At 51.5% G+C, this 23,782-nt stretch overlaps 1 protein-coding gene across 6 annotated transcripts in view; it reads left to right on the top strand.

Moving 5' to 3' along the window:
* The window catches only part of BRD4 (bromodomain containing 4), a 59,926-nt gene that overhangs the window by 17,893 nt on the left and 18,251 nt on the right, over positions 1-23,782 (top strand). For 3 of the 6 annotated variants that reach the window (XM_082781800.1, XM_082781799.1, XM_082781801.1), the window contains exons 3-10: positions 4,603-4,719; positions 5,767-6,085; positions 7,282-7,419; positions 9,612-9,747; positions 14,113-14,396; positions 14,950-15,309; positions 17,459-17,587; positions 23,140-23,349. In XM_082781800.1, coding sequence (XP_082637926.1) covers positions 4,700-4,719; positions 5,767-6,085; positions 7,282-7,419; positions 9,612-9,747; positions 14,113-14,396; positions 14,950-15,309; positions 17,459-17,587; positions 23,140-23,349 — 1,596 coding nt within the window. In that variant the 5' untranslated portion in view covers positions 4,603-4,699. The remainder of the gene's footprint in view (positions 1-4,602; positions 4,720-5,766; positions 6,086-7,281; positions 7,420-9,611; positions 9,748-14,112; positions 14,397-14,949; positions 15,310-17,458; positions 17,588-23,139; positions 23,350-23,782) is intronic. The other 3 variants (XM_082781802.1, XM_082781798.1, XM_082781803.1) reach the window with 1 other exon arrangement.

Consider the following 23,782-nt stretch of genomic DNA (forward strand, 5'->3'; position numbering starts at 1 on the left):
TGAACGATGCTGGGAGCCAGTTTCCAAACTGAAACCGGGGTTTGGGCGTTGTGGTGCTCACAGCTGGCCCTGTGTGAGTTATTTCTGTCATCCTGCAGGGCTCCAGGGCACGATCAGCACTCGTGGGCTGGGGCATTGCCTTGGGCACGTAACCGGTGCTGTATTTTGGGAAAAACACTTGCTGGAAGGCACAAGCGGAGGTGAGAGGAGCAGAACTGCTTCTCCTTTCCTTCTGCTTAATAAAAAGAACCACCTTTAGTAAACTAACCACGGTTTGATCTTGATTTTTCCCTGTGTAGGAAGTTTGGGGTCTTAATAGAGATCAGTGGCTCAAAAAGAAGCCTTGGAGCTCACTTCAGGTGTTCTTCCTTTGTTGTGAATTGTCTGATGGGGCTAGAGGCTTGTCTCAAAGCTGCTGCTTTTCCCAAAGAGACATAACTTCTGGTCTTCTACCCTCTTCCAGCTTGCTATTGTAGTTCAGTTTACTCTACAGCACTTGCTAGCCAGTGCCCTGCTCCCTTTTCCCTGTCGAGTCCTGCAGAGTCGAGTGATTTCGGTGAGAGCATAGAAACCAACTTCTTTTCCAACCCCTGCATTCCCACCCAGAGAAGCTCCCTGCTTTCCCAAGCTGGGCTTTTATTGCTTTTATTTCTTCAGCCTCAGCTCCATGGTGCGGCCGATGCCCCGTTACCCCCATGGGGGTGTCATGGCTGAGTTCGGGGTGCTCTGCTTCTCCTAACGGGGCTGATCAGCATCTCCTGGAGCACTGCACAGCCCTGGGGTGGAACAGCCTGGTAGCTGTATGGGAGACACAGACCCCATCCATCTCCATCAGCATTTTACGAGGTCTCTGCAGTGTGCCCAGCTCCCTCCTTTGTTGCTGTCCACCAGGGGAACTTCGCCACTGAATTGTGGTGCAGGAGCCTCAACCCCAACTCTGGTCGTGTCTTTGAGACGCAGCAGGAGGAGGGGAGGGAGAAATCCCTCTGCAGATGCTTTGCACATGCTTTTAAGCTGGTAGCCCAGCAGGTCCTTGAGGAACAAGTGCTCTCCCATCCATCCTTCCTTCCCCCTTTTTGGTGAGCTTGCACGTAGGGGGAACAAAAATAACATTTATCAGCGTGGGAGCCGGGGGAGCGCATCTGAGGGCTTTTCAGCCGGAACTCGCAGCGTTGATTCGTTGGAAGATGGTTTTGGCAGGGAACACCATGTGCTGGGCACCAGGAGCCTGGTTTTTAATAACAGCAGCAGCAGCTGAGCAGCCGTGTCCCAAAGGGGGGAAGTGGCTGCACTCGCACGGCAGCGTTCAAAGAGCATTTTGCAGGGATGTCAAACGCAACAGGCTGAAAACAGCCTCGAGGAGGCTGTAAAGCAAAGAATTGGGAAGTTAGGAAACATCCAGCTCGCCCCATGCTGTTAAAGCTGGGCTCTCTGCCTTTCCTCTCGTGTATTTAAGGTGCTCATTACATGTGTTGATCCCCTCCTCCTGGCTCAGCAGGGCCAGAACTAAAGGGAGTGCTAGCCACCACAAATTCGATCGTTATTCCCATTGTTCCTTTCAGCTGCTGGATTTTGCAGCCCAGCCTTCTTTTGCAGGGCGTTTGTATGTAACATATCCTGGGCTGGGCTTCGTTGTACGGCCAAAACTGTGTGCTTTAGCTCTGGATCTCGGTTTGCTGTTCCCTTCACTCGTGCACCGCTCTGCACATTTGCTCCTCTCGTTTATTTTCAGTCTGTGCTTTTCCTGCACCACCACCCCGGGGCATGTACGTGCCTGCAGCAAAGCTGTCCTGAAGGCTGGGGCTTGGGCTGGGCGTGAGTCAGAAGTTTTAAATGCTGGCTTAGCTCCAGCAATTCCCTTCCTCTGCGTCCCCCCCCCCCCGGCTGAAACCTGGGTCTTTTTTGCTTTAAAACAACTTGGGTATGGCTTGGGAGCGATAAGGCAGGGCGGTGGAGGGATGTGGACTTGGCTCTGGGGTCTGCTGCCCTGCTTCGTGCGCGGGTGCCGGCAGTGAATCAGCGCTTTGGGGTGAGTCACGCCGCCGTCATGTGCGCTTCCAGCCAGGGACGAGGAGAACAAAGCCAGCAGGAGACGGCCTGAAACCGGAGCAGGGAGCACAGGCTCCTGCTGCTGCGCCTTCCCCTTTGAGCTCCGGCTCCAATTCGGTCGCTGCTCTGTGCCACATCTGCTCCAGCTCGTCCTCGTGTGCATGGTGCAGCGGGATGCTCCACGAGACCGCGCTGCCTTCCTCCTGCTGCTGAGTTGGGGGCATCTTAAACCTCACACATCATCTGAAAGCAGTGCTCACGGTACATTTTCCCCAAATCAGAGCTTGGGTGCTCTGCCAACAGCCCCAAACCTTGGGGCTGGTGATAGAAACCCGGCCCTGACCCCCTGGACTAGTTGGGGCAGGCACTGAGCTGCCAGCAAGGGCTGTGTTGGGGTGGCCGCTGTCACCGGGCGGTCATCCTCAGCCTGAGTTTTGCTTCTCCACCTTCTTCCTGAAGGCACTGCTCAAAATAAAACCCACTTTCCGCTTCGCTAGCACCCCCCCGGGGGGGGCTAATGGCCTCAAAGGAACCCCTGTAAAAACCCTACAAGGTCGCTCTGCTGCTTTACAAGGCTCGTTTCTTTGGGGCTTTTGTAGAAGCTTAATTTATGGCCTATTTGTTTAGGCGGAGAGGAGGGAGGGGAAGCGTGCTGGAGCGCAGCCTGCTGGCTCTGCTTTGCCCCCTGCTGCCCTGTGTGTGGGTCTCAGAGTGTTTTTGGGGTCGGTCACTGCCATAACGGGAGCAATCCCTTTGGGATTTCGTCCTGCTCCTGGGCCTGCCCCCTCTGTTCATCACCCTCCTCCTGCTTTGGTCGGAGCCATCGCCCTTCCCACCTCGAGCAGCGCATGGCTTAGGAGCAGCAATGTGTGGATAAGGAGCAGCAGCGTCTTCCTTGCCTCTGCTGCCCTCTTGGAGCAGCTGCCCTCCACCACTTGGGGTGTTTTTAGGGTGTTTTTCTGCCACCCTAGCCCTTCACAGCCCTTCCCTGGCCGAGCTTTTGCCAGCCTTTCAGTTCCCCAGTCACCTCCTCAAGCATTTCTTCCTTCCTCTGCTTCTCCCTGACAGCTTTGTCCTCGTGCAGGGTCTCTCCCCACCTTCCTCTTCCTTCCCAGCGCCTAAATTCTCCGGAACAATTTCCATCCTGCTCCCCTCGGCGGTGGGTGATGAAGAAAACCCTTCCCTGGGAGCTGGATCCCTGCCTCGGTGCAGCCTGGCACTACCCTCTGCCGGCTCCCGCGCCGCATTACAACCCCGTCCCGGCTCCCAGGGCTGCCAGAAGAGGACAGAAAATCATTTTTTTTGCAGCCAGAGCTCAACAAACTCAACCACGTGGCTTGGGGGAGCGCGCACTACCCAAATTCGAGCCGCCCCGTGCTCGATAGCATCTTGCTGTGTGGCGGAGATGAAATGCAATCTGCCCCCCTTCGGGGAAATCAGGCTGGAATGCGCGATGAGCTGATAAGCACAGAGCAAGGGGAGGAGAAGCTGCCTGCGATCTTCTTGCCCACTGGCCTGAAACAACCCTTCCCGGAAAGCCACCCAGCGCTCAGGGCCACTTCTCCTGCTGCGTGCTTCTCCTCATCTCATCCCCCCTTTATTTACCAGCACGTGTAAGCTTGTGGGGTGCTCTGGTGGCAGGAACATGGCAAGCATTGCTCCAGGTTTTCACAATGCCATAAATCACCGAGAAGGCACAGCGTGGAGTAAGGTGCTCTGCCTCTTAGCAAGGCGTCCTGCTCACAAAACGTGGTGGTGGTGATCCCTCGGGGAGTTCATCCTCTGTATAACTTGTATTAACACCCACAGCCCGAATTTATAATCGGTAATACAGGTTTCACCTCACTGGATGGTAAAGTTGGGGTTCACACCCTCCATCCTGCTGCTCTTCGCAGCTAACTGCGGGGACGGGGCTGCAGTCAGCTCTCCAGCATTGGTGTTCTGGGTCCAAGAACGTTCCCTGTCCCAATCCCTGCGTTGTTTTAGGGAGAGGTGGAAGCAGGACCTGACCACACACAGCAGCACGGGTGATTCTGTGGTATTTGGGTAATAATGCAAGAGGAGAGACTCAAAGCATCCCTTAGTGGTGAGAGAGGGCGAAGGAAGGGTGGGAAGTAGTGCATTTCCAGCTAATGTGTTTAAAAAGTGCAACAGGAAGAAATTAAACCAGTTAGGATGTGTTTTCCCTCGTCTTTAAATAAAAATAAACCTTGGCTTCCTCTTACAGTTGGCTCTTGGAGAGCTGGTGTAATAGGGAACAAAAGGAAGACACCTGATTGTAGGTCTTGGGGTGATGAATTTGAGGAGGGAGCTTTCCAAAAAGGTGGAGGGTGCCCGGGGAAGCCTCAAAGAGCAGTGCCCGTTCCTTGTCTGCGTGTAGGTGTCTAAATGTTCGCAGTGATTGAACATCCAGGTGTCTGCGGGCTCCTTTGCTCTGCTGAGAGCCAAAAACGGGCGATTTGTGTAAAGAAAAATACAGTTCTCTGGAGGTAGCCTTCGTTTCTGATGCCTTCCGTTGATGCCTCAGATTAATTGCTTTGTTTGTTTCATCAGATACCGTATCTAAAGGCATTTGTGCCTGAAGCCACGGAAGATAGATGGACAAGCCAAGCAACTTCTGACTCTGCATCATTTTCTGGGGCAAAGTTATATGGCAATGTATCCTACAAGGTAACGTAGCCCCTGCAGTGAGTAAAGAGGAATTCCTTTGGCTTGGCTGCTGGGTGATAGGGACAGTGCCTCACTCCTTCCCTACCACCCTCACATCCAACCCAGAGGGAGTCTCCCCCAAGATGTGTCCACGTTGTTACTGGCGATTCCTTCCTCAGCTTCCCTAGGTGTCACTCGAAACCGGTGAACAAAGCTCTCATTTAACTCAAGTCTTGCACAAAATGTGTTTTTGTCTTCTCTGATGGCTTAAAGTGTGCTATGTTGGCCCAGCGTGACGTTACTGTCACTTCTGGCTATGTGCACGGGAAGTGTTGTCCCTGGAGGGATGCCTTAGAGTTAGCAGAAATGTCTTTTTACCAATTTTTATCAACTTTCTGGTCTTCAGGACGACGTTAGAATTCCCTACTTCGAGCAGATAACATGCATACCCCGCACAAGTGGGTCTGCCTGCTCTATAATTCAGCTGAAGCATGCCGGGGAAGTTTAATGCTCGCTTAAAAGAACAAATTGAGCAGCAAATTTGGGGGGAGCGGGCGTGGTGGTGGAGCTGGGAGGAGCTGCAGCGCTCTGGTGAGCTGAAATGGGGTAAAACTCAACGTGCTGCGCTCCTCCAGCCAGGGTGCTGTAACGAAGGGCTCGCTGGTGCTGCCTTAACTTCTCTGCTTGTGCAGACAAACCAAACCTTTCAAAAAAAAACCTGTTTTTTTTTGGCTGGAGCTGAAACTCCGTGTTCTGGGACACCTGCAGAGTGCTGGTGGGGGTTGTGCTCGTTTTAGCCTTGTAATTGAGAAAATTCAGTGAGGCCACGGCCGCTCCGGAGCCCTCACTGAGCAGAAACAAGGATACACGTCAGAATGCCCATTAGTACCCCAGAATCTAGAATTCTGACAGTGTTTGCTGGGTGCCCTTGGACACCGTGCCAGCATCCCCGGGCACCCGTGGTGCCTGAGCCAGCCTCTGAAAGTGCCCCGGGTTTGTTTTTAAGCAGCGCCTCGCCGAAAAAGCCGGCTGGGAAGTGACCCGTGCGCGGTGCCGTTGTTTTTGCAGGGTGTCTGGTGAGGAATGCAATGGGATCAATAGCATGTCTGCGGAGAGCGGCCCCGGGACGAGACTGAGAAACCTGCCGATGATGGGGGATGGACTGGAAGCCACCCAAATGTCTACGACGCAGGCGCAGGCGCAACCCCAGCAAGGCAGCACCGTCGGCGTCAACCCCCCTCCGCCAGAGACCTCCAACCCCAACAAGCCCAAGCGCCAGACCAACCAGCTGCAGTACCTGCTCAAGGTGGTGCTCAAGACGCTATGGAAGCACCAGTTTGCGTGGCCTTTCCAGCAGCCCGTGGACGCTGTCAAGCTGAACCTCCCTGTGAGTAGAGGTTGAGCGAGCAGCCCGAGTTTCCCCTCGCGTAACGGTGGGAGGAACGGAACCGCGCGCGTCCGCCCTCCCTCCAAAATCTTTTAAGAAAAAAGCCCCGAGGGGCCAGACTTTGGGTGGTTCAGCTCCTGGTCTGGCTTTTACAATCAGGAGCAGCCCCTTCCTGGTTAGGGACAAAAGATGGTTAAGCAATAAATCCCTCAGCTCGGGTTCTGCCTTGCTGGTCCCGAAGCCCCCACCATGTGTGCCTTGTGCAGTTTGGTCCCTGTCCCTCCTGGGCAGGAGGATTTGGGGAGCAGAACCCAAGGAGCCAGCAAAAAGCACAATTTCGAGCCAGCTTCCTGTAGTAAATCACGACAGCATCTCTGCTGCGTGTCTGGATCCTGTTGGTTCCCACCAGAAGAGATTTGTTCCTCTCCAGAAGCTCTCCTTTGTATGACGTGCCTCTTTTTTTTTTGTAACCTGCTACAATAACGCCCACTTCTCATCTGTTTTACCTTGAAGATGTAATAAATATATAATCCATTGCCTGAGCATCAGGTGATTTAATTTCTGTGCAGTGGGAACAATCTCACGGCTGCATTGACAGATCGCTGGTTCTATAGCAACAGACTTTCAGCCCCTTTTTCTAAAACACGATGCCTAAAATAGAAACACCTTCCCGTGTATTATCTGGATGCACTTAACAGGCTCGAAGTAAATCTGATTTCCCCGCTCCTCTGTCTGTTACTGCATCAGGCGTGTGACCTGTTGCGAAGGGTCATTTGTTTCAGGTTTTGGGAATCTGCTTGGCTCTGTTACAGCCCAGAAACTCACTTTCTGTGCTTTTTTGTGCCTCTGTCTGCTGAAGGGTAAATTACTCGCCAGTGAGGCTGCTGTGCTGAGTTACAAACACCTTGCTCCAGCACAGCAAAACCACTGATAGCCTGTTTTACCTTTTCCTACCCACAGCAGACTGGGATACAGGCTAAAAAGTGTTTTGTGGGGTTTTGCCTAATGTTTAATTATAAATCACAGCTGGAAATTAGCTGGTGGGGGCTAAAAAAAAATAAAAATTGAGGAGGGATGGGGACTGATGGAGCTGGGTTTGGAGAATCTAATCCAGGTGGGCTCCATGCTGGTCGAGATGTCCGTGGTGGTGATGTTTTTGGGTGCCACGCTGACTCGTGCCTCTTTGCCCTTTGCAGGATTATTATAAGATTATTAAAACTCCTATGGATATGGGAACAATAAAGAAACGCTTGGAGAATAACTACTACTGGAACGCTCAAGAATGTATCCAGGACTTCAACACGATGTTTACAAATTGCTACATCTACAATAAGGTACGAGAAGTTTCTGAAAATGTATTCTCTGTGGGAATCCTCCGTTCTCATTGTACCAGCTCAGAAATGCTTGCATTTGTATTTCTAATGGTCCTTAAAGGGAACACCGAGATCAGTTTCTTTAGAAAAACAAAGGGGATTAAGCTGGTGGTAGTTCAGGCACATCTGTCTTGTGCAGAGAAGCAAGGCAGGGACAGAGCTGGCTTAGCTGCATTCCCTCACAAAAGAATCAGTGGAGACAAACAGGTCAGATGTAGTTTGTTTTACAAATCGCTTTTAAAAAAGGAAAAAGAAATACTTTTTCTTGGGATATGACTTGAGCAGAGCCACAAGTGTGATCAGACAAATACTTGGAAGCAGCCTTGTAGGTCTGTCTGTCCTCCTTATTTTCTGTAGCTTTGTTAGAAAGCCATCTGGGTGGTGTGAAACCCTGAAGTGTGATGGTGGAGAACAAAAAAACATCGATATTCAGAGCAGTGTGTTGGGTTTTGCTGTGCCTGGCTCTGGCCTCGCAATGCACTGTAGAAGATTTCCTTCCAGACCAAGAAACAGCTTTGTAAACACTTGTGCAGATGTCTGGGGTGCAGGAAGGAGCATCTCGAGCAGGGTGTTTGCCACAAATGGTGGTGTTGTTATCAGAGACCAAGTGGTTTTGGTACTCCATGAAGATGGGGAATCATCAGATTCTCCAAGACTGAAACGGGCAGATGTCAGCTGCACTGAGCACAGGAGAGGCAGCTCGTTACCGTGCTGAGTAACACGAGAACAGCAAACACAAACCACAAGTTTACTGCTGGCTTCAAAACGAAAGGCAGGGAGATGTGGTCAGAGCGCCAGGCTTTCCTCCAGCGTTCCCTGCCTGCCTTCGTCCTTCCCACGGCTTGCCTGAGCGGCTCAGTTCCCTTTCGGTTCCTGCTCTTCTGTTTCTCCCAGGTCTCATCTCTGGCCCTCAGCCTCTCCCTGTTGCTTCACCCCTGCATGTTTTGACCTTTTTCTCCTCCTCCCCTCAGAAACGTTGCACAAGACCTTGTCCTACTTTGCTCCCAGTGCACCGTCGTTAGCAGAAGTGCTAACGAAGTGCTAATGGCAGCAGCTCCCGTGGTTCCTTTCCTCCATCCTTGATTACCCAAAGTCACTTCTTTCTGTGCTCCTCTGTCCGTAATGACTACTACAGGCCACTTCTCCAGGTTTGCACACCACCCACACTCTCTTTAACCACATAACAACTTCTGACCCTTACATGACTGGGCATGTTTGACTTTCTTTGGGTTTAATGTTTTTTTTCGGTCTTGTTATGGTCCTTCAAAATCATGCCCTTGGCCTTTGCCTTTTCCGCTTTGAGCCAGCACGATGCAACTTGAGTGGGGCTCTTGGAGGCTTCAAATTATTCTCACACACTTCCTTATTCTTTGCTGCCACACACTTCCACGTTTTCCCTGCTTTCCCCTTGCTTTTCCCCTGATAACCCCAGTCTTCCCAGTTCTCCGTTGGCCTCCCCTGGCCAGTCTGTCCCATCAGCAAGTGCAGTTTTAACTGTCCTTGTGCTGATCCACGGGGCTGGGGCTGTCTTTTCTTGTTCATTCATCATCTTCTCATCAATCCAGGCTCTTGTTCTCTTGTCGCATGCCCTTCCCTCGCTGCCTCTTTTTCTCACTGTCGGCAAAACAAGGCAAAAAGACTTCAGACCAAGATCCAGTGCTTGTTTCTCCCACTCTTCCCCTCCGTTGGCCCTCCTCCCTCTGTTCAGAAAGCAGTCGGTGCTACAGGCAGGTGAGGTCAGCTCACTCCAAAGTGTATCTGGTTGTGCTCTGTGTTAGCTCCCTGCCCATCCCCTGCTCTAAAATGCTTGAGGGCAAGGACTCTTCTGTATGTTGAGACTCGGGGCAGTATCCCAACAGAAACAGCGCAAAGAAAGGTAGAGATGCTCTAAAGTAAGGCTCCGGGAATTACTCAGCTGGGAAATGGTAAGGATTACAGCATCCAGCCTGAGTTTCACATCTCTCCTTTGTCTCACAAAAGTTGTTCTGAAATGTTTCTCTTTCTCTTTTCTTTAATTTGCGGTTACGATTAATGTTAAATGGAGAAAAGCATGAGCAAAATCTTCAAAGCAACGTTGATTTGTTTAGATTCTAGCAGTCCTCTCTTTGTAGATATGTGCCTTGCCTAATTTATTGTATCTGTTATTCATCCAGCCAGGAGATGACATAGTCTTAATGGCAGAAGCTCTAGAAAAGCTTTTCCTGCAGAAAATCTCCGAAATGACCCAGGAGGAAACTGAAATCGTTATAGCCCAGACAAAAGGAAGAGGACGCGCGCGGAAGGAAGCAGGTACGCTGCTCGCCCTGCCGTTGCATCGCGTTTGCCATTAAGCCATGCTCACTTCCACACCGTGTGTCATGACCTTAAGTCCCCACATACAGACCTGGCTCATCCTGCTTAAATTGGGGTGTTTAATTGAGGGGTGAAAGCCCACCAGGGCTCCACGGGCTGGCTGCGGTCATCGGTGCTCACAGGCTGCCTTGCTCTGTGGAGTAGGGGCCTTGAGAGGGACCTCGAGCTGGGGGGGAAGGAGCGTGGCCACCCAAGGCTCTCTCATGTGTGCGTGAGACTCTTGTTGGTGAAAAGGAAGGGCTCTGCGGTGTCTTGAGACTCCCTGGCCTGTGGCTTCTTTCCTTTCTGGGGGGCAGAGGAGTGCTGGGGACAGTTTTGGCAGTGATCAGAGCACTGCTGAGGCACCCGCGTGGCTGGGAGCAGTGAAAGGTCGTTGTTCCCCGCCTGCCCAGCAAGGTGAAAAGCTGAGAACCAGAGTCAAAATATTTCAGTTGTACGGGCAGGAAGCTGAGGGGGATTACGAAATACCACTCGCAGTGCCTCTAGGGTAAATGACAGCTGTTAAAGTAAAGGAGCAGCACGCACGCTGCCCTATCAGATCTCTGAGTTTTACACTGCTTTCCCTGTACCTCCGGATGTACTCAGTGTTGTAAAACAAAGCCGCGTTCTGCCCAACAAGAATCGGTGACTGCAGAGCTGAGAATTGAGGTTGAGAAGCTGCAGCTAAAGAATGATGACTGGGAAACAAAGGCTTTGCAGCGATGGGAATCCTCACGTGGGCAGCAGCGGAAACCAGTTGCAAGCATCCTGACGCACTGACGTTCTCCTTGCACACACGCAGACTCCTTTGAGTTGCAGTTTTCGTAGTTTGTTCCTTAATTTTGCGGTGATTGTGGACACACTGTGTGTGTTGGCACTAAAATAACTCGGCGTCCTTTGAAAGGATGCGTTGCCACATGCGCTAGTCCCTGAAGTGGAGTTCACTTTGTGCAGACCTGCCTCTGCTCCCCTAAAATCCCAGCTGAGCCCTTTTTTGGGGGCTACTCCCATTTTCCAACCTGCAGCTGAACTTCGGCCAGGGTGAAATTCCAGCCCAAACGCTTGAGGCCCTGCACAAAACTGAACTCTGCAGCATGTTGAAAGCCATTTAAAAGTTACAAATCGATAAAATTACATTCTGTGGTTTTGTCTGTGTACATCTTAAGACTTAATGATATATTTTTTTGTTTGTTTTTTGAAGCTTTTTTTCCTGGATTAGTAAATTATGGGACCAAAAGGTCCCATTGTTCTCATCCAGTCCAGTCCTCTGCCTGCTACGTAGTGTGAAAGAGTAGCACCAACACCACCTCGCTTAGAAGTCTGTCTTGTAGAAGAACATCTAAAATAGAGTGGAAAAAAAAATCTCTAGTGGCACTTTTGAGGAGTTTGCTAGCTAGTTGCCACGTTACATATTTTTCGTAATATGTCTCTGCTCTAAACCCTGAACCGCTGTCTCCTCTTTAAGTAACTTTGTTCTATTGAAGGCTCCCGTGTTTTCAAATCTGTGTTCTCCGTAATAACCGGCTTCTCTCGCTATAAGGAATGTTTCCAATCTCTTAGTCCTCCTTTACAGCTCTTCTATGAACCCTCTCCAGTTTTTCACATAAATAACTGTGGACACCATAACTGGACATAGATGTGACTGCTACTAGAATACTGTGCCAAAAGCAGAGGTAAAATAGCCTTCCGATTCCCCTGTTTACACCTCAGGGATTTCATTAGTTCATTTTTGGCCATAACATCACCCCAAGAGCTCAGCTTCAACCGATTACCCACCATGACCCCATAGTCTCTTCCCGACGCAGAGCGAGACGTCCATCCAGCGGGGCCGCGCCGCGTGCCTCGGCCTGCCAAGGCGCCAGATCATTCATAACGGGGCTGAAAGCATCCTGGCCATGACCGATCTCAGCGGCACCCCCATCCGAAAGCATGTTCACTTGGGTTTGGAGATCCAGCTCTTGAGTTAACATGTCTCATGTCGACCTTGTGCCATCCTCATTTCTCTGACCAAAACCGCTGTGCCATACCGAGGCGATTGCTTTATCAAAGTGTCACGCGCAGGAGAATGCCATTGGAAAGCTTGCAGTGGCACCAAAAAGCTGCTCAGCTGCTTTACTCCCATTTATTTACTGTCCGTGAGCTTGTGTGAGCATCCCTTAACCTTTCTGGACTGCTTTGTGCTGTGAACCTTCGTGGCAGTCCCGATCCTTCCTCAGCCTCGCTGTCAGACTGATGGTGCTGTGATCAAGCGGGCCGTTTTCTGAGGTTTTGAGTGAAAAGCAGCATTGGCGGCCCAGGGAGCTCCATGGGCAGCCCTCAGAGGGCACCAGGGAGTGTAGAAGCCAAAGTCTGACCTCAGGGGTTGCTGTTGGAGCTGCTGTGCCATCAGCAGCAGTACTTCCTAAGTCCCTTCAGCCTTTTCTGCTTGTTGGTTGTCGTCTTTTCATACCGAAGGGACTTACCTTAGGTGTCTTTTTTGCCGAAAACACCGAAAGAAAAAAAAAAGTCACAAATTCTAACATCTGGGACTGCTTTAATCATCGGGGCTTTATGCGTTTTTCCTTCCCTTTGCAGTTTTCCTCTGCTTTCCACTAACACGCCTTCACTGCTAGCAGCTCCTTGGCCACAGGGAGCAGATTTGGAAGCTGACTGATGGATTTTTTCCTGCACGAGACGTGTGACCCGAACACAATCGTTTGCATTTGAGATTTTTTATTGCTTTTTTTTTTTTTTTTGGCACTCTCCCCCATTTCTCTCTACCCTGTTATCGCGTTCTGACCACATGGGCAAGGAGAAGCGATGCCACTCGCTGAGGACGCGTGCTCTGTGAGCTCAGCTCACACCAGAGCCTTCGCCTCTTGTTGTACGAGCTCTGCTTCAGCTCGGGGACTGGTGGGTTCAAAACATGATGGAAAAATGATGCCTACCAGGGTTTTTGTGAAATAACCCGTTTGTGTTAGGAACTTCTGCGAGGCAGGAGGCGGATCGTGTCCGCTCTACCTGGACATACCGCTGCCCAGCTGCCCTCAATCGTATCTGTGAGTAGCACATGCGCTGGAGGACGCGCTGTCACTTCCCAAAGCTCGTTCCTGGTCCTGGCAAAGCACAGGAGCGTGGTCATGGCTCTGCTAGGAGCTGAAAGCTCCCAGGTTTGTGCTGCCAGCAGGCTGCGGTTTCTTTTTTGCGGATGTAAGCTCAGCATCTCGCCCGTTACCACGCCACATTTCTCCGGTGGGATCGCAGCCGCTGCAGCTCCCGGGAGCATGTCTGGCTGCAACTCTTTTCTTAACAAAAGCATTTTGGGGACAGCCCTGGAAGGTCAGCTGGGTGGTCCAAAAGGCACGATACGGTGAGCACCCACTGACGTATCCCTCATGGGAGATTCTCCCCGGTGAAAGAGCAGCCAAAACCCAGTCCTTCTGGATGGGTACAGCTCAAGAGCCTGGCTTTCCCTTGGGCATACGACTTCAAGGCCTCTCAGAGGGCCGTTTGATACCTGGCAGGAGGTGCTCCTGTAATAATGAGCCGCTGCTACCAAACCTCCTGCGGGACTGGGGACTTTGGGCTGGATCTGGCTTTGCTGATGCCTCCGTCTCGCGCTGCATCACGGCCAAGCATTGCTGCTCGGAGGGCGTTTCTCAACGCCTTCCACCGAAGAGTTTGGAAACTTACTGGGAGCTTTGCCCTGCAAAGAGGCAGCAGCTCCGGTCTTCCCCGGTGCCAGGGCCAGCGCTGACGTTTCCTGCTTTCATGTCTGGTGTCTGAACCTCTGTGGTTGCTCTGTGTTTGATGTGATCTAGCGATGAGTTTGCTTGCTAGCTATCAGGAGAGATTTCCCTAGGATGGAAGGGGTTTGGAGGAGTTGAGCCACCAACCAGTAAGAGACTCCTGCTCTTGATAACAGTGCGGTTTGGCTCCAAAATTGGAGTCAAGAACCATTGCCTAGGACAAAAGGGTAGGCAGGGGAAGATGATAACGCTCAGCTCCATACCCTGCCTCCCCAAAATCTTGTGTAAGGAGAAGGGGAAGAGAGGAGAACGCCTTTGGCCTGGTCCTTGGTCCTTTGCTGAAGTGGTTTTGGTACAGTTAGGTCCTGAGTTTCTTCACCATTTCACCTAGCAAGCTGTACAAATACTTCTCATTAAGGAAAACGTGATGATTGTTTGTCCCTGACTGGTTGCTCAAGAACAGGATCTGCAAAGTATTAATTATCTAACGAGCAATACTGCTTTAAGTGGCGAGCGCTCCTTGTGAAACATTGTTTTCCCGTTAAAGTGATTAAGTTGGAAGCGAGAAGCAACGCTTTTTCTTTTCTTTTGGCAGTGACATCCAAGCCAGGATCATCGACGGTACAGAATGCGACCCAGGCGGCGTCCCCGGCGCAGACGCAGGCTCCGCAGCAGAACCTCCAGTCCGCGCAGACGACTCATTCCTTCCCTTCTGTCACCCCCGACCTTATCGTCCAGATGCCAGTAATGACGATGGTGCCTCCTCAGCCTCCTGCGCCGCCTCCGCCGGCCCCCCAGGCCCCCGCTCCGCCGGCCCCGGCCCCCCAGCCCATCCAGCCTCACCCTCCCGTCATCCCCACACCCGCTCAGCCCGTGAAGGTGAGTGGTTCCTACGGTTGGGACTCGGGATCGGGGTGGTTTGGTGCCTCAGCTGGGTAGGAAGAGCTGCAGCGCCGGTGTCTGTGCCAGGTCTCCACTGCTGGAGTTTAATTTGAAGGCAAACGACCACAATTTGGTCAAAAGATTCCTGTTTGGAAAAGGCTTCCTCCTCTCTGTTGAGTAGAAAAGGAGCCTGTGGGGACCCCTTTTAGACACAAGTTAGCCAGCACAAATTCCACCCAGCCTCGCGTGGAATTCATCCTCTTGAAACCTTCCTTATTTAAGCCCTACGTGACTCAGGACAAAATCTCAGCTTACTGAAGTGACTCACGCTCTTGACCTTTCTTGGTACTACAGAGCTAATCCGCGTGGTGTTCTGCAGAGCTCGGTGCAGACAGACAGTATCTCGAGTATTTAGGGAAAGCCTTCCAACTTCCACCCCGTAGCGCTGCCTCTGTGCTGCAGCTTGAGCCTGGGTCGTGCTACGAGGAGCACAACTCAGTTGAAGACAACGTACGGCCCTTGGTAATCCTGATTTCTTTCTTGCTTGTAGACGAAAAAAGGAGTGAAGAGGAAAGCAGACACCACAACACCGACGACCATTGACCCAATTCATGAATCCTCATCGCTGCCTGCTGAACCCAAGTCCACCAAGCTGGGGCCGCGGAGGGAAAGCAGCCGACCGGTGAAGCCCCCGAAGAAGGACGTCCCAGATTCCCAGCAGCACATGGTAGAGAAGAGTAGCAAAGTGTCCGAGCAGTTAAAATACTGCAGCGGCATCATCAAAGAGATGTTTGCCAAGAAGCACGCTGCCTACGCCTGGCCCTTCTACAAGCCTGTGGATGTAGAAGCACTGGGACTGCATGACTATTGCGATATCATTAAACATCCCATGGATCTGAGCACCATCAAAGTAAGCTCAGCTTCGCGGGAGGTGTGGGGAGGTCAGGGGCTTGGCGGGGCATGGATCACACAGGAGATGACGCCTGCACGCCCAGCACCTTCAGATGTCTGCCAGGCTTTTTTCAGCCCTGGGTTTCTTGTACATTTGGTCCCTCTTGTTTGCCTGTTATCATGACATTTGGAAAAAAAAACAAACAACCCATCATCCTTCCAGAAGGGCTCTTAGGAAACACTTGCCTGTTTTGTTCTGTTTTGTTTTGTTTTTTATATAGAAAATTTCCATGACTGTCTAAATCTACGCTTTCTGTTCTTAGCCCAGGAGATGGCCTCAGAGAGCATAAATTACACTAATAAGGGAATTGGATTTAAAACAAAACATTTTGTATTCTCTTAAAATAAGGGCCCGTGTTCCTGAAGGTGTCTGAATCAGCCTTCTGTTCAGCAGAGGTAGGTTCTGCTGCCGATAGGCTGGCGTCATGGATTTGAGAAATGTGTCTTCAAAGTAACCCACATTTGCACTTGAAGCATTAATTCATTATTTACAAGCCTTTTACTTCTCAGCTCTGTGATGAACTCACCTGCAAGCAGCTAAAGCTTAGGGCCGAGTCCTGCTTCACCCAATTTGGGATTGCATTTTACAACGAGAGGAGGGAATTCTTCCTTCCCGCAGCCTTCTCCTTACTGAGGTTATGCCAGGTCTGTGTGGGGATTTCAGCTCTTCCTTCGCTGTTGCGCTCAAACCATTTTGCTGAAGGGTGACTTAGGAGCACGTTTCTCTTCCCTCCTGTTCCGTCGAAGGAGTTGCAGTGGCAAAAAAAACATTTTCAGCCTCGCATTTGGGATCTTTCTGAGCCAGAGCTTGGGAATGCGTTATGAAATTCTTTGCTTTGGCTCAGTAATGCAAGCACGGTCCAGGCTGATAGGCACATACCGTGCTGCCCAGAGTAATTGCCACCTGGCTGCGTGAAATGAATTGCTGATGCTGGCTCCGGGCGCCGGTGGCCAGATGTTTCCCCTCTGCAAGCGCGCCATCAGCTTCGGCTTCCCTCTTGGCAAGCGCAGCAGAGCAGCAAGCGAGCCCTCGGGGCTGTGCTCTCCTCGTCTCCAGCGGACAAAAACCGAGTCCATCAGCAGATGGTGCAGGCAAGTGTTGATAAATCAAGATCTTCACGCTCCTTGGCTTCGTACCTTGGCGCTCACGTCCCGTTCAGTAATACACAGAGGCTCATTTCCAGCCGTGAAGCTTTGTAGCTCAGGATGCTTGCCTTCTGATGGACAGCAGGCTGCAGGGCTGCCTTGCAGAACCCCCCAGCGCTGCAAACAGAGCGCTGGTGGTATCGCCCTGCGCCTGTCTGAGCTCACCCTTGGCAGACATCACCGAGACAGCTGCTCGGCTTTCTCCGTTTGCTTGTTTTCAAGTTCAGCTCCTCTTTCCCAGAGAGTGCGTGAGATCTGCGCGGGGCATGGGAAGCCTCCGTGCTCAGCTGGCGTCGCCCAGTGCTCCCGGCTGGATGCAGCACCATCATTTCAGCCTCTGTCAGAGGCATTAGAGCAGATCTGGTTCCTCCTAGGTCAGGTGTCGGCATCCCACTCTGCAGAGGTCGGCTTTCTTCCAGGGTAGGGAGGCTAGATGGCAAGCTTGGGAACCCCAAAAAGTAGGCAAGGCAATTGAATCCTGTCCGCTGAGTCTTAGCCTCGATCAAAGCTCCTTTTTCAGCTGGCTCTTGAGCACAACCAGCTCTTCCTCCCAGGGAATCCATCTGAGCAGAGCTGTTTTTTGCTAATAAATGGCCTTGGGGGTGTGCGTGGAGGTTTAGTGCCCGTAGGCCAGACAGTGTCAGGGTTCAGTGGGTGATCCTGGCTGCGAGCACTGCTTCTCTGATACATCCAGCACCAGCATTCGTTGTCATCTGAAGGGGGCCTGAAGGGCACATCGTCCCCTCTTGAACACACCCTGAGTTATCCTTAAAGATGCCCCCAGTCTGCTCCTTTTTTTTTGTCAACCTGGTGCGATTCTTCCTTATTTGTCCCAGTGCAGGGAGAGGCTTGGGCTTCCCGAGCCTCCACGGGTGCCACGGTGCTGTGTGCGTTCACTTAATTGGCTTATTGCATTTACGCCCTTAATAGCTGAAAGTTCCTTTTTCTCCCCTCCTTTCTAGTCTAAACTGGAGAACCGGGAATACAGAGATGCTCAGGAATTTGCAGCCGACGTGCGATTGATGTTTTCCAACTGCTACAAGTACAACCCCGCCGATCACGAGGTGGTGGCGATGGCACGGAAGCTGCAGGTAAGAACCGCGTCGCACGGCCACCTTCAGTTCCCAATGATTGCCTGCGTCTTCCTTTCCTAATTGCTCTGGCACAATTGGTGCATCATCTCCCAAAAACATAAAGAAACAGCATAAAATAACAAAAAACATAAAGAAATGCCAGCATGGTAAGCAAATCTCGCTGTGGAAGCGATAGGAGTGGGCTGACTCAGCCCGATTTGTAGTTGCCTCATTAAACTATTTTGTTTCGTAGCATCTTTTTCTTGTCCTCTTCTCTTTTTGATAAAGGAGTGGGAAGAAGAGTAAGGCTCTGAAACGTGTCTTTCCTCCTCGAGAAACCTGTAGAGAAAATAGGGATCGTACCCCCTTCTTGGTGCAGTCGTTGTAGGCACCTTTTTGATCATCCTTACAGTGAAGTTTTATACTCCACTTGCTCCTGCAACATTTGTAATGAATGGTGTAGCTGAAAAAGAAGCCACGTGCATTAAGCGATGTTTTTGCTTGATGCAAAAACTGCTATTCAAAAAAAAACAACAATCTGGGTTCCCTTGTTTCACTTCAGTTCAGAAGCACGTCGCTCCCGCGGGTCTGAGCGACCCCAGGCTCTTTTCAGGAGCTGTGCAAAAGCTTCTCTTAGCAGTGGTTCTTCACTGAGAGCCCTCGGCCACTCCTGCTTTGCATGTTTAACCCAAGCATTTCGACAGCTTTCACTGAGAAACACGTGGGGATTTCCTGTCTCTCTGTTTTCAGGCAGGTCTTTCACTTAAATGCTGGTTTCTCCCCCGTTTTTGCTTTCTGAGGGTTGTGGGTACAGCTTTCGTTTCCTAAAACTTCCTGCTGTCTGTCTCTTGGTCCCTCCTGCATAACTTCAGCGTGTTAAACCCGACCCAAACTGAGCAGCAAGAGGCATTCAGGTGCAGAAACCTCCCAAAAGCTGCGTGGAAACACGTGCCTGTAGCAGGAGGGGGATGCAGGATGGGCTCAGCGGGGCTTGTTCACAGCACACAAGGTCCTGGCTGGATGAGATGAGAAGCGTGCAAGGACACCAGGGCTAATGCTGCTGGGAGGCTTTGTTCACGTGCTCATCATCACCGTGGGGCTTACTGGAAGGATTCAGCAGCAGCTTCAGCATGGAAGGGCACAAAGCACCGGCTTCTTTCTTAGCAAGATAACACAGCGTCATCAGAAAAAGCCCTGCGGAGATTTTTGCTGTTTACAGTTCTTGCCATCCCTGCACAAGAAAAGCTGAACTCGAGCTGAATGGAGCGGAGGGACTATTTGAATGACAAGGCGTTGGGGTCTCGCTGTATGAAAGGAGGAAAAAAACAAAACAAAACAAAACAAAAAAACAGCGTGGCTTGCTTTTAAGCTTCAGAAAGCAGGGATCTGATTTACATCAGAAAACGCCAGAGCTGGGAAAAACTTGAAGGACATGAGATTCAGGGAGAGGAAAAAAAAAAAAGTAGAAACTGGATATTAATAGCTTTGGGCTGGGTCTGTAATGATTACAGAGTAGTTTCTAGAGGAAGTAATAGGAGAAGAATGCTTCCAGATTGTTCCTGGCTCTGTGTAAACTCCTGTGTCCGGTGCCCAAGGCTAACATCTAGATTTTAATGGGGATGTTCCCAAACCTTTCACACTTCACACTGGAGCAGCCTTTTCTCTCCTCTTCATGGCACGGCGGCCGTCAGGAAATCGTAAAATCACTAGAAATCCCTGGGAATTGGTTGGCCCCTGAGAGGTTTCATCAAGTTTAGGGTCAATATTCCCTCATGATGCTTCTGTAAAATCAGCTCTGGGCTGGTTGAATTTGAGATAAACATACACGGAGTTAAATGTGTGTTTCAGCACGCTTCTGATGTGAAATTTGTAGCATTCAGCATCTGTTGGTGGTGTGTTTTTTTTCCCCCTTTGGATTCTGTGGTTGGTAGACGGCTGAAAAACACGATGCTCGCCCTCTGGCCACTCATTCTCTTGTTTTGGTCTGGCAAAGTACTTCACAGCCACTTCAAGTGGCGTCCTAAAGCGTTTTCTAACCAGCAGCAGAAGGAACCGGCCAGATCTGATCTGAAATTCTGGTCACTGTTGTCGCAGGCTGCAGAGCTGTAAAGAGCTGCGCAGAAACTTGAGACTTTTCTTTCTCTCACCCCGTCCTATGGGGAAAGTCCTCAGCAGCCGACACTGCCAGGTGATACCCCGTGGAGGCAATAAAGGACACATTAAGCTCTTTGCAACCGGGATTTTATTCACCTGAGGCAGCCCCGCGGGCAGGCTCAGGAGCCCATCCCTGCCTGGAGCCACTTGGGAAACTCTTTTCCCAACGCAAAGATGAAAATCTTGCTTTTTGAATGCAACGCCACGACCGTGTGGTGGTGGCCAACAGGGAAAATGTCCCCGTGGCTGCTTTGTAAAGCTGATTTTTATGTTCTGCAGGTCGGAGCCGGTTACTTCAGCTCCTTGCATTCCCTCGGGGTTAATAGCTTGTCTTTTCACCCTCCTTGTGTGGCTGTGTGTAAATCCCCAAAAGTGGATTTCAGGAGAACTCCTCACTGGTGTTTGTGGCTCTTGGAGCTCCTGTTGCGATAGGGGTGGGTGCCAAAGCTCAGGCAGCTGGGCTAGCAGCTCTCCCTTCGCCTGCACCCTGTGCGGAGAACTCATTTCGGGTGGAAAGGAGCCAAACAAGTGAGCGAGGTTTCTGGAGCACTGCTGAGGTTTGGAAACCGGGCTGAGGATGCAAGTCTGGGCACGGGTTAGTGAGTTACCATCAGCCAGGAGCGCCGGGCGTTGCTTAACAGATAGCCCTGGTTCTGCCCACTCGAGCTATTTACCTGTCCTTGCATCAGCCTCTGAATTAACCCTGTCCGAATCTCTCTGTTCCCACTTTCTGCTTGGAAGCTGATTTTCGAGGAATTTTGGTGTGAACAGGAGCTCGAGCTCCCTCGCGGTGGTTGTGCCACTTGAGCGTGGAGCTGGGAATTGTGCATTAAGCAGCCGAGGGGGCCAAAACAAATCCCTCTGCCTGCAGTCACAGCCCCAGGCACCGCCTTTGTCCTGGTTGATGTTTGTCCAAGCGAGGACAGGCCGGTGGCACCGGGGATTTGCATGGCAGTAAGAATCCCTGATCACAAAGACATTAATTAGGCTGTTACTTGCTTCCTCATTAGGAGTGCTAGGGGGTTTTCCAAACGCTGAGGGCTTTTCATAACCCAAGTGCTTCTGAACTGATTGATGGTTTTTAACTTTGCTCAACTGGATTTCAGATCAACCTTCCTGAGTGTTAAATGGAAAACTAGACAGGCAAAAAGAGCTGGGAAGTTCTTATTCCTGACCCTAAAGAGTTCAGAAATTGTATGTGAGCAGTGTTTTAGCATTGGCTGCCGGCGGTAACGAAGCACCGGACTTTCTGGTTCATGGCAAGCAGTAATTAGTTTGTAAACACACATTAAGTGCAGTGACTCAGCGCCTTGAAGCACTGCAGCTCGTTGCAGGGGGAGGGAAGTGACAAGCACTCTCACACGCCTCTGTCGTGCTGCAAGCCATCTAAAAGCTCTCCTTTTCCTCGACTGTGTGCTCCGCAGCACTTTGTGCTTGCAGTGCAGCAAGGGAAGCAATTCCTTCCCCTTCCAGCCTTGCTGGCTCCTTTTGTGGGAGCAGAGAAGAGAATTTGGCATTTCTGCCAGTAGATGGAAGCAGCGAAACAACATCTGCAGCGCCCAAAGCATGCACTAAACAGAGGCACAGGAGGTTCAGGACGGAGAAATGCCTCCCAGCAGCGCTCCACCTGCACAAAATGAAGAAGGAGGGACGAACAAAGGAGCTCAGGGAAATGCTGAGCCAGCTTTAAGCACCACCAGGTCCTTAAACGAACAGTGAGGACGAGCCTGACCTGAAAGTCTTGGAAGCCTCGGGGCTGAAGAAGGTTGCTCCTCGTGTGCGAGCATCTCATGCGCTCAGGTGTGGGCTGCAGGGAGAGGGAATCCACTTGTTGTCTGCGCTCAGTGGGCTTGGTGGAAAAACATCTCCTGTTCAAAGGTGTCACAGGTCCGTGGGTGTGCTTAATAGCTGCTTTGCAAAGCGCTGGAGTCCTTGTGCTTAAAGTCAGCTCGGCGTTGGAGCGGTGGATTTGATGTCACCGGGCGTTTGACTTGCTAGAGGGTTTTTAATAAGTCCCAGAAATCTGCATCGATTTGCGTGCAGCTAATGTTTATGGTCTGCTGGGGCGTAGAAGGAAGCCGTGGACCTTGGGTGGCGGGTTCCTGCTCGGCGCCACGCACCCAGGACACGGAGAATGTCGCCTCCTTTCCTTCCTACATAAAAACGGGGAAAAAAAACGAGTTCCCGAAGCTGCTTCGTTGGCTCCTCTGCTTCCCAGCTCAGCATCGCTCCCTGCAAAGCCCCGAGGCTCAGCTGGATCCCCTCCCGGGAGCTCCTCTTCTCCTTGGGGGGCTCCAGAAGGAGCCTGGAGTGACCAGCAGAGCTCTTGCGGAGCTGCCTGGCTTCTAAATAAGTAAAAGCAGGGGAGCTGAGCCCATTTTCAGGTCTCACTTGCCCAAAATGTGGCATTTTTTCTGCAAGTGCTTCTCCCATCACTAGGCAGTTCAGGTGGAAACCTGCCCCGTCGAGGGGAGCACCCAGGGTCAAAACCAGCTCTTTTTCAGTTGCTTTGGCAGCGTGGGCGTGTACGAAACAGTCAGATTGATGTGAAACAACTCAGGGATCACAACCTTGGCTGGAAGCGTGGCATCCAGATTAAAATCTAACCCAGGTGGCACTTGTTCTGGGAAACTCGACGAGAAAACAAGACTGGGAGCGGTGTGGGTGTAGGATGGGACAGAGAAGACCCTGCTGCAGTGGGAGCAGCACCCACAACTGGTTCCTGCCTCCTGCTGTGGCCCCGGTCCCTAAGGGATCACCGATGGCTTCACCTCGGGTACCGGGAGCGAAACGGCGTGAGCACACACAGCCTTTCACTGGAACTGCCTCGATAAGAAACACAATCAGCCTTTCACTCCTTATCTCGCTGGCTTGTCTTTGGTTTAAATTAAAGCGGATCTTAATCGGGCTTTAGAGCAAAACGACTTTCCCAGCCGTGGGGTAGCGGTGAAAATAACCTGGCTTCGTACTCCTGAGGATAATGGGGAAGTGTTTGCACAAGGGTTTGATTAAATCGAGGTGGTTTTTGCGGCACGGCCATAGGAGAACGGGCAGCAGCAGTTTCACTTAGGAAATCCAGCCTGTGTCTGGGCTGAAAAGGAGAGGGAATAAGTGGCAGCGCTGGAGCTGAGCTCGGCAGCGTTGCAGCTTTGAAAATGAATCTTTGCCTTTCTTGCCGGGAAACTTTTCCCCCAAACCATCCTGGATACAGTCAAAATTCCAACCAGACTCGAAGGGCAGACTTGAAGTGTTGAGGAAGCGATGTTGTCTGCAACAGACGGGACTGTGTGTGTGTGAGTTTGTTGCTCGCATAGAGACCACAGGTATGTAGGGAACACCCTGGAGATGCTAACTGCCTTCGGTAGGAGCACGGTGCTCTGCCAAACCCTGCCTGATTTTTTCCATCTTCTTTTCAGGACGTATTTGAGATGCGCTTCGCTAAGATGCCAGACGAACCAGAAGAACCTGTGATTCCAGCCTCTTCTCCCGTGGTGGTGCCACCTCCAACCAAGGTGGCTCCCCCTTCCTCTAGCGATAGCAGCAGTGATAGCTCCTCGGACAGCGACAGCTCGTCGGATGACTCCGAGGAAGAGCGAGCTCAGCGGTTAGCAGAACTCCAGGAGCAGGTACCGTGTCCGTCCCGGGGCACCTGGGGTTTCTTTCTTCACCTCAACTGCCTCAGGCAGCTTGTTTTATTTAGCTCACAGCCTCAGGACTGCTGTCTGATAGTGAGTGTCAGCTGTAAAGTGCTCTACGAGCTGTAAAGGGCTGGTGGAGTACGAAGCAGTGGGTGCAGTTCAGAGCTGTCCTCCCAGGGCTCTCCACAGCTGCACAAAATAGTCCCCGGCTGCAGGAGCTCGCTGTCTGAGGTCAGGTGCTGCTGTAGAAATGGGCTGAACGCCTTCAGGGCTGCCTGAGCCCTCAGGAGGAGGATTTATCTGCTGTGGCCAGCTGACACTCTGCGGGGGAAGGCCGTGAGATAAAGAGCAGGCAGCTCCAGCTTGCGTCCTTCCAGTTCGTGACGTTGTTGGCACTGGGAAGTAAAAGCGTTGAGTGGTG

This window comes from Aythya marila (assembly GCF_965140915.1).
Source record: "Aythya marila genome assembly, chromosome: 32".
Lineage (NCBI taxonomy): Eukaryota > Metazoa > Chordata > Aves > Anseriformes > Anatidae > Aythya > Aythya marila.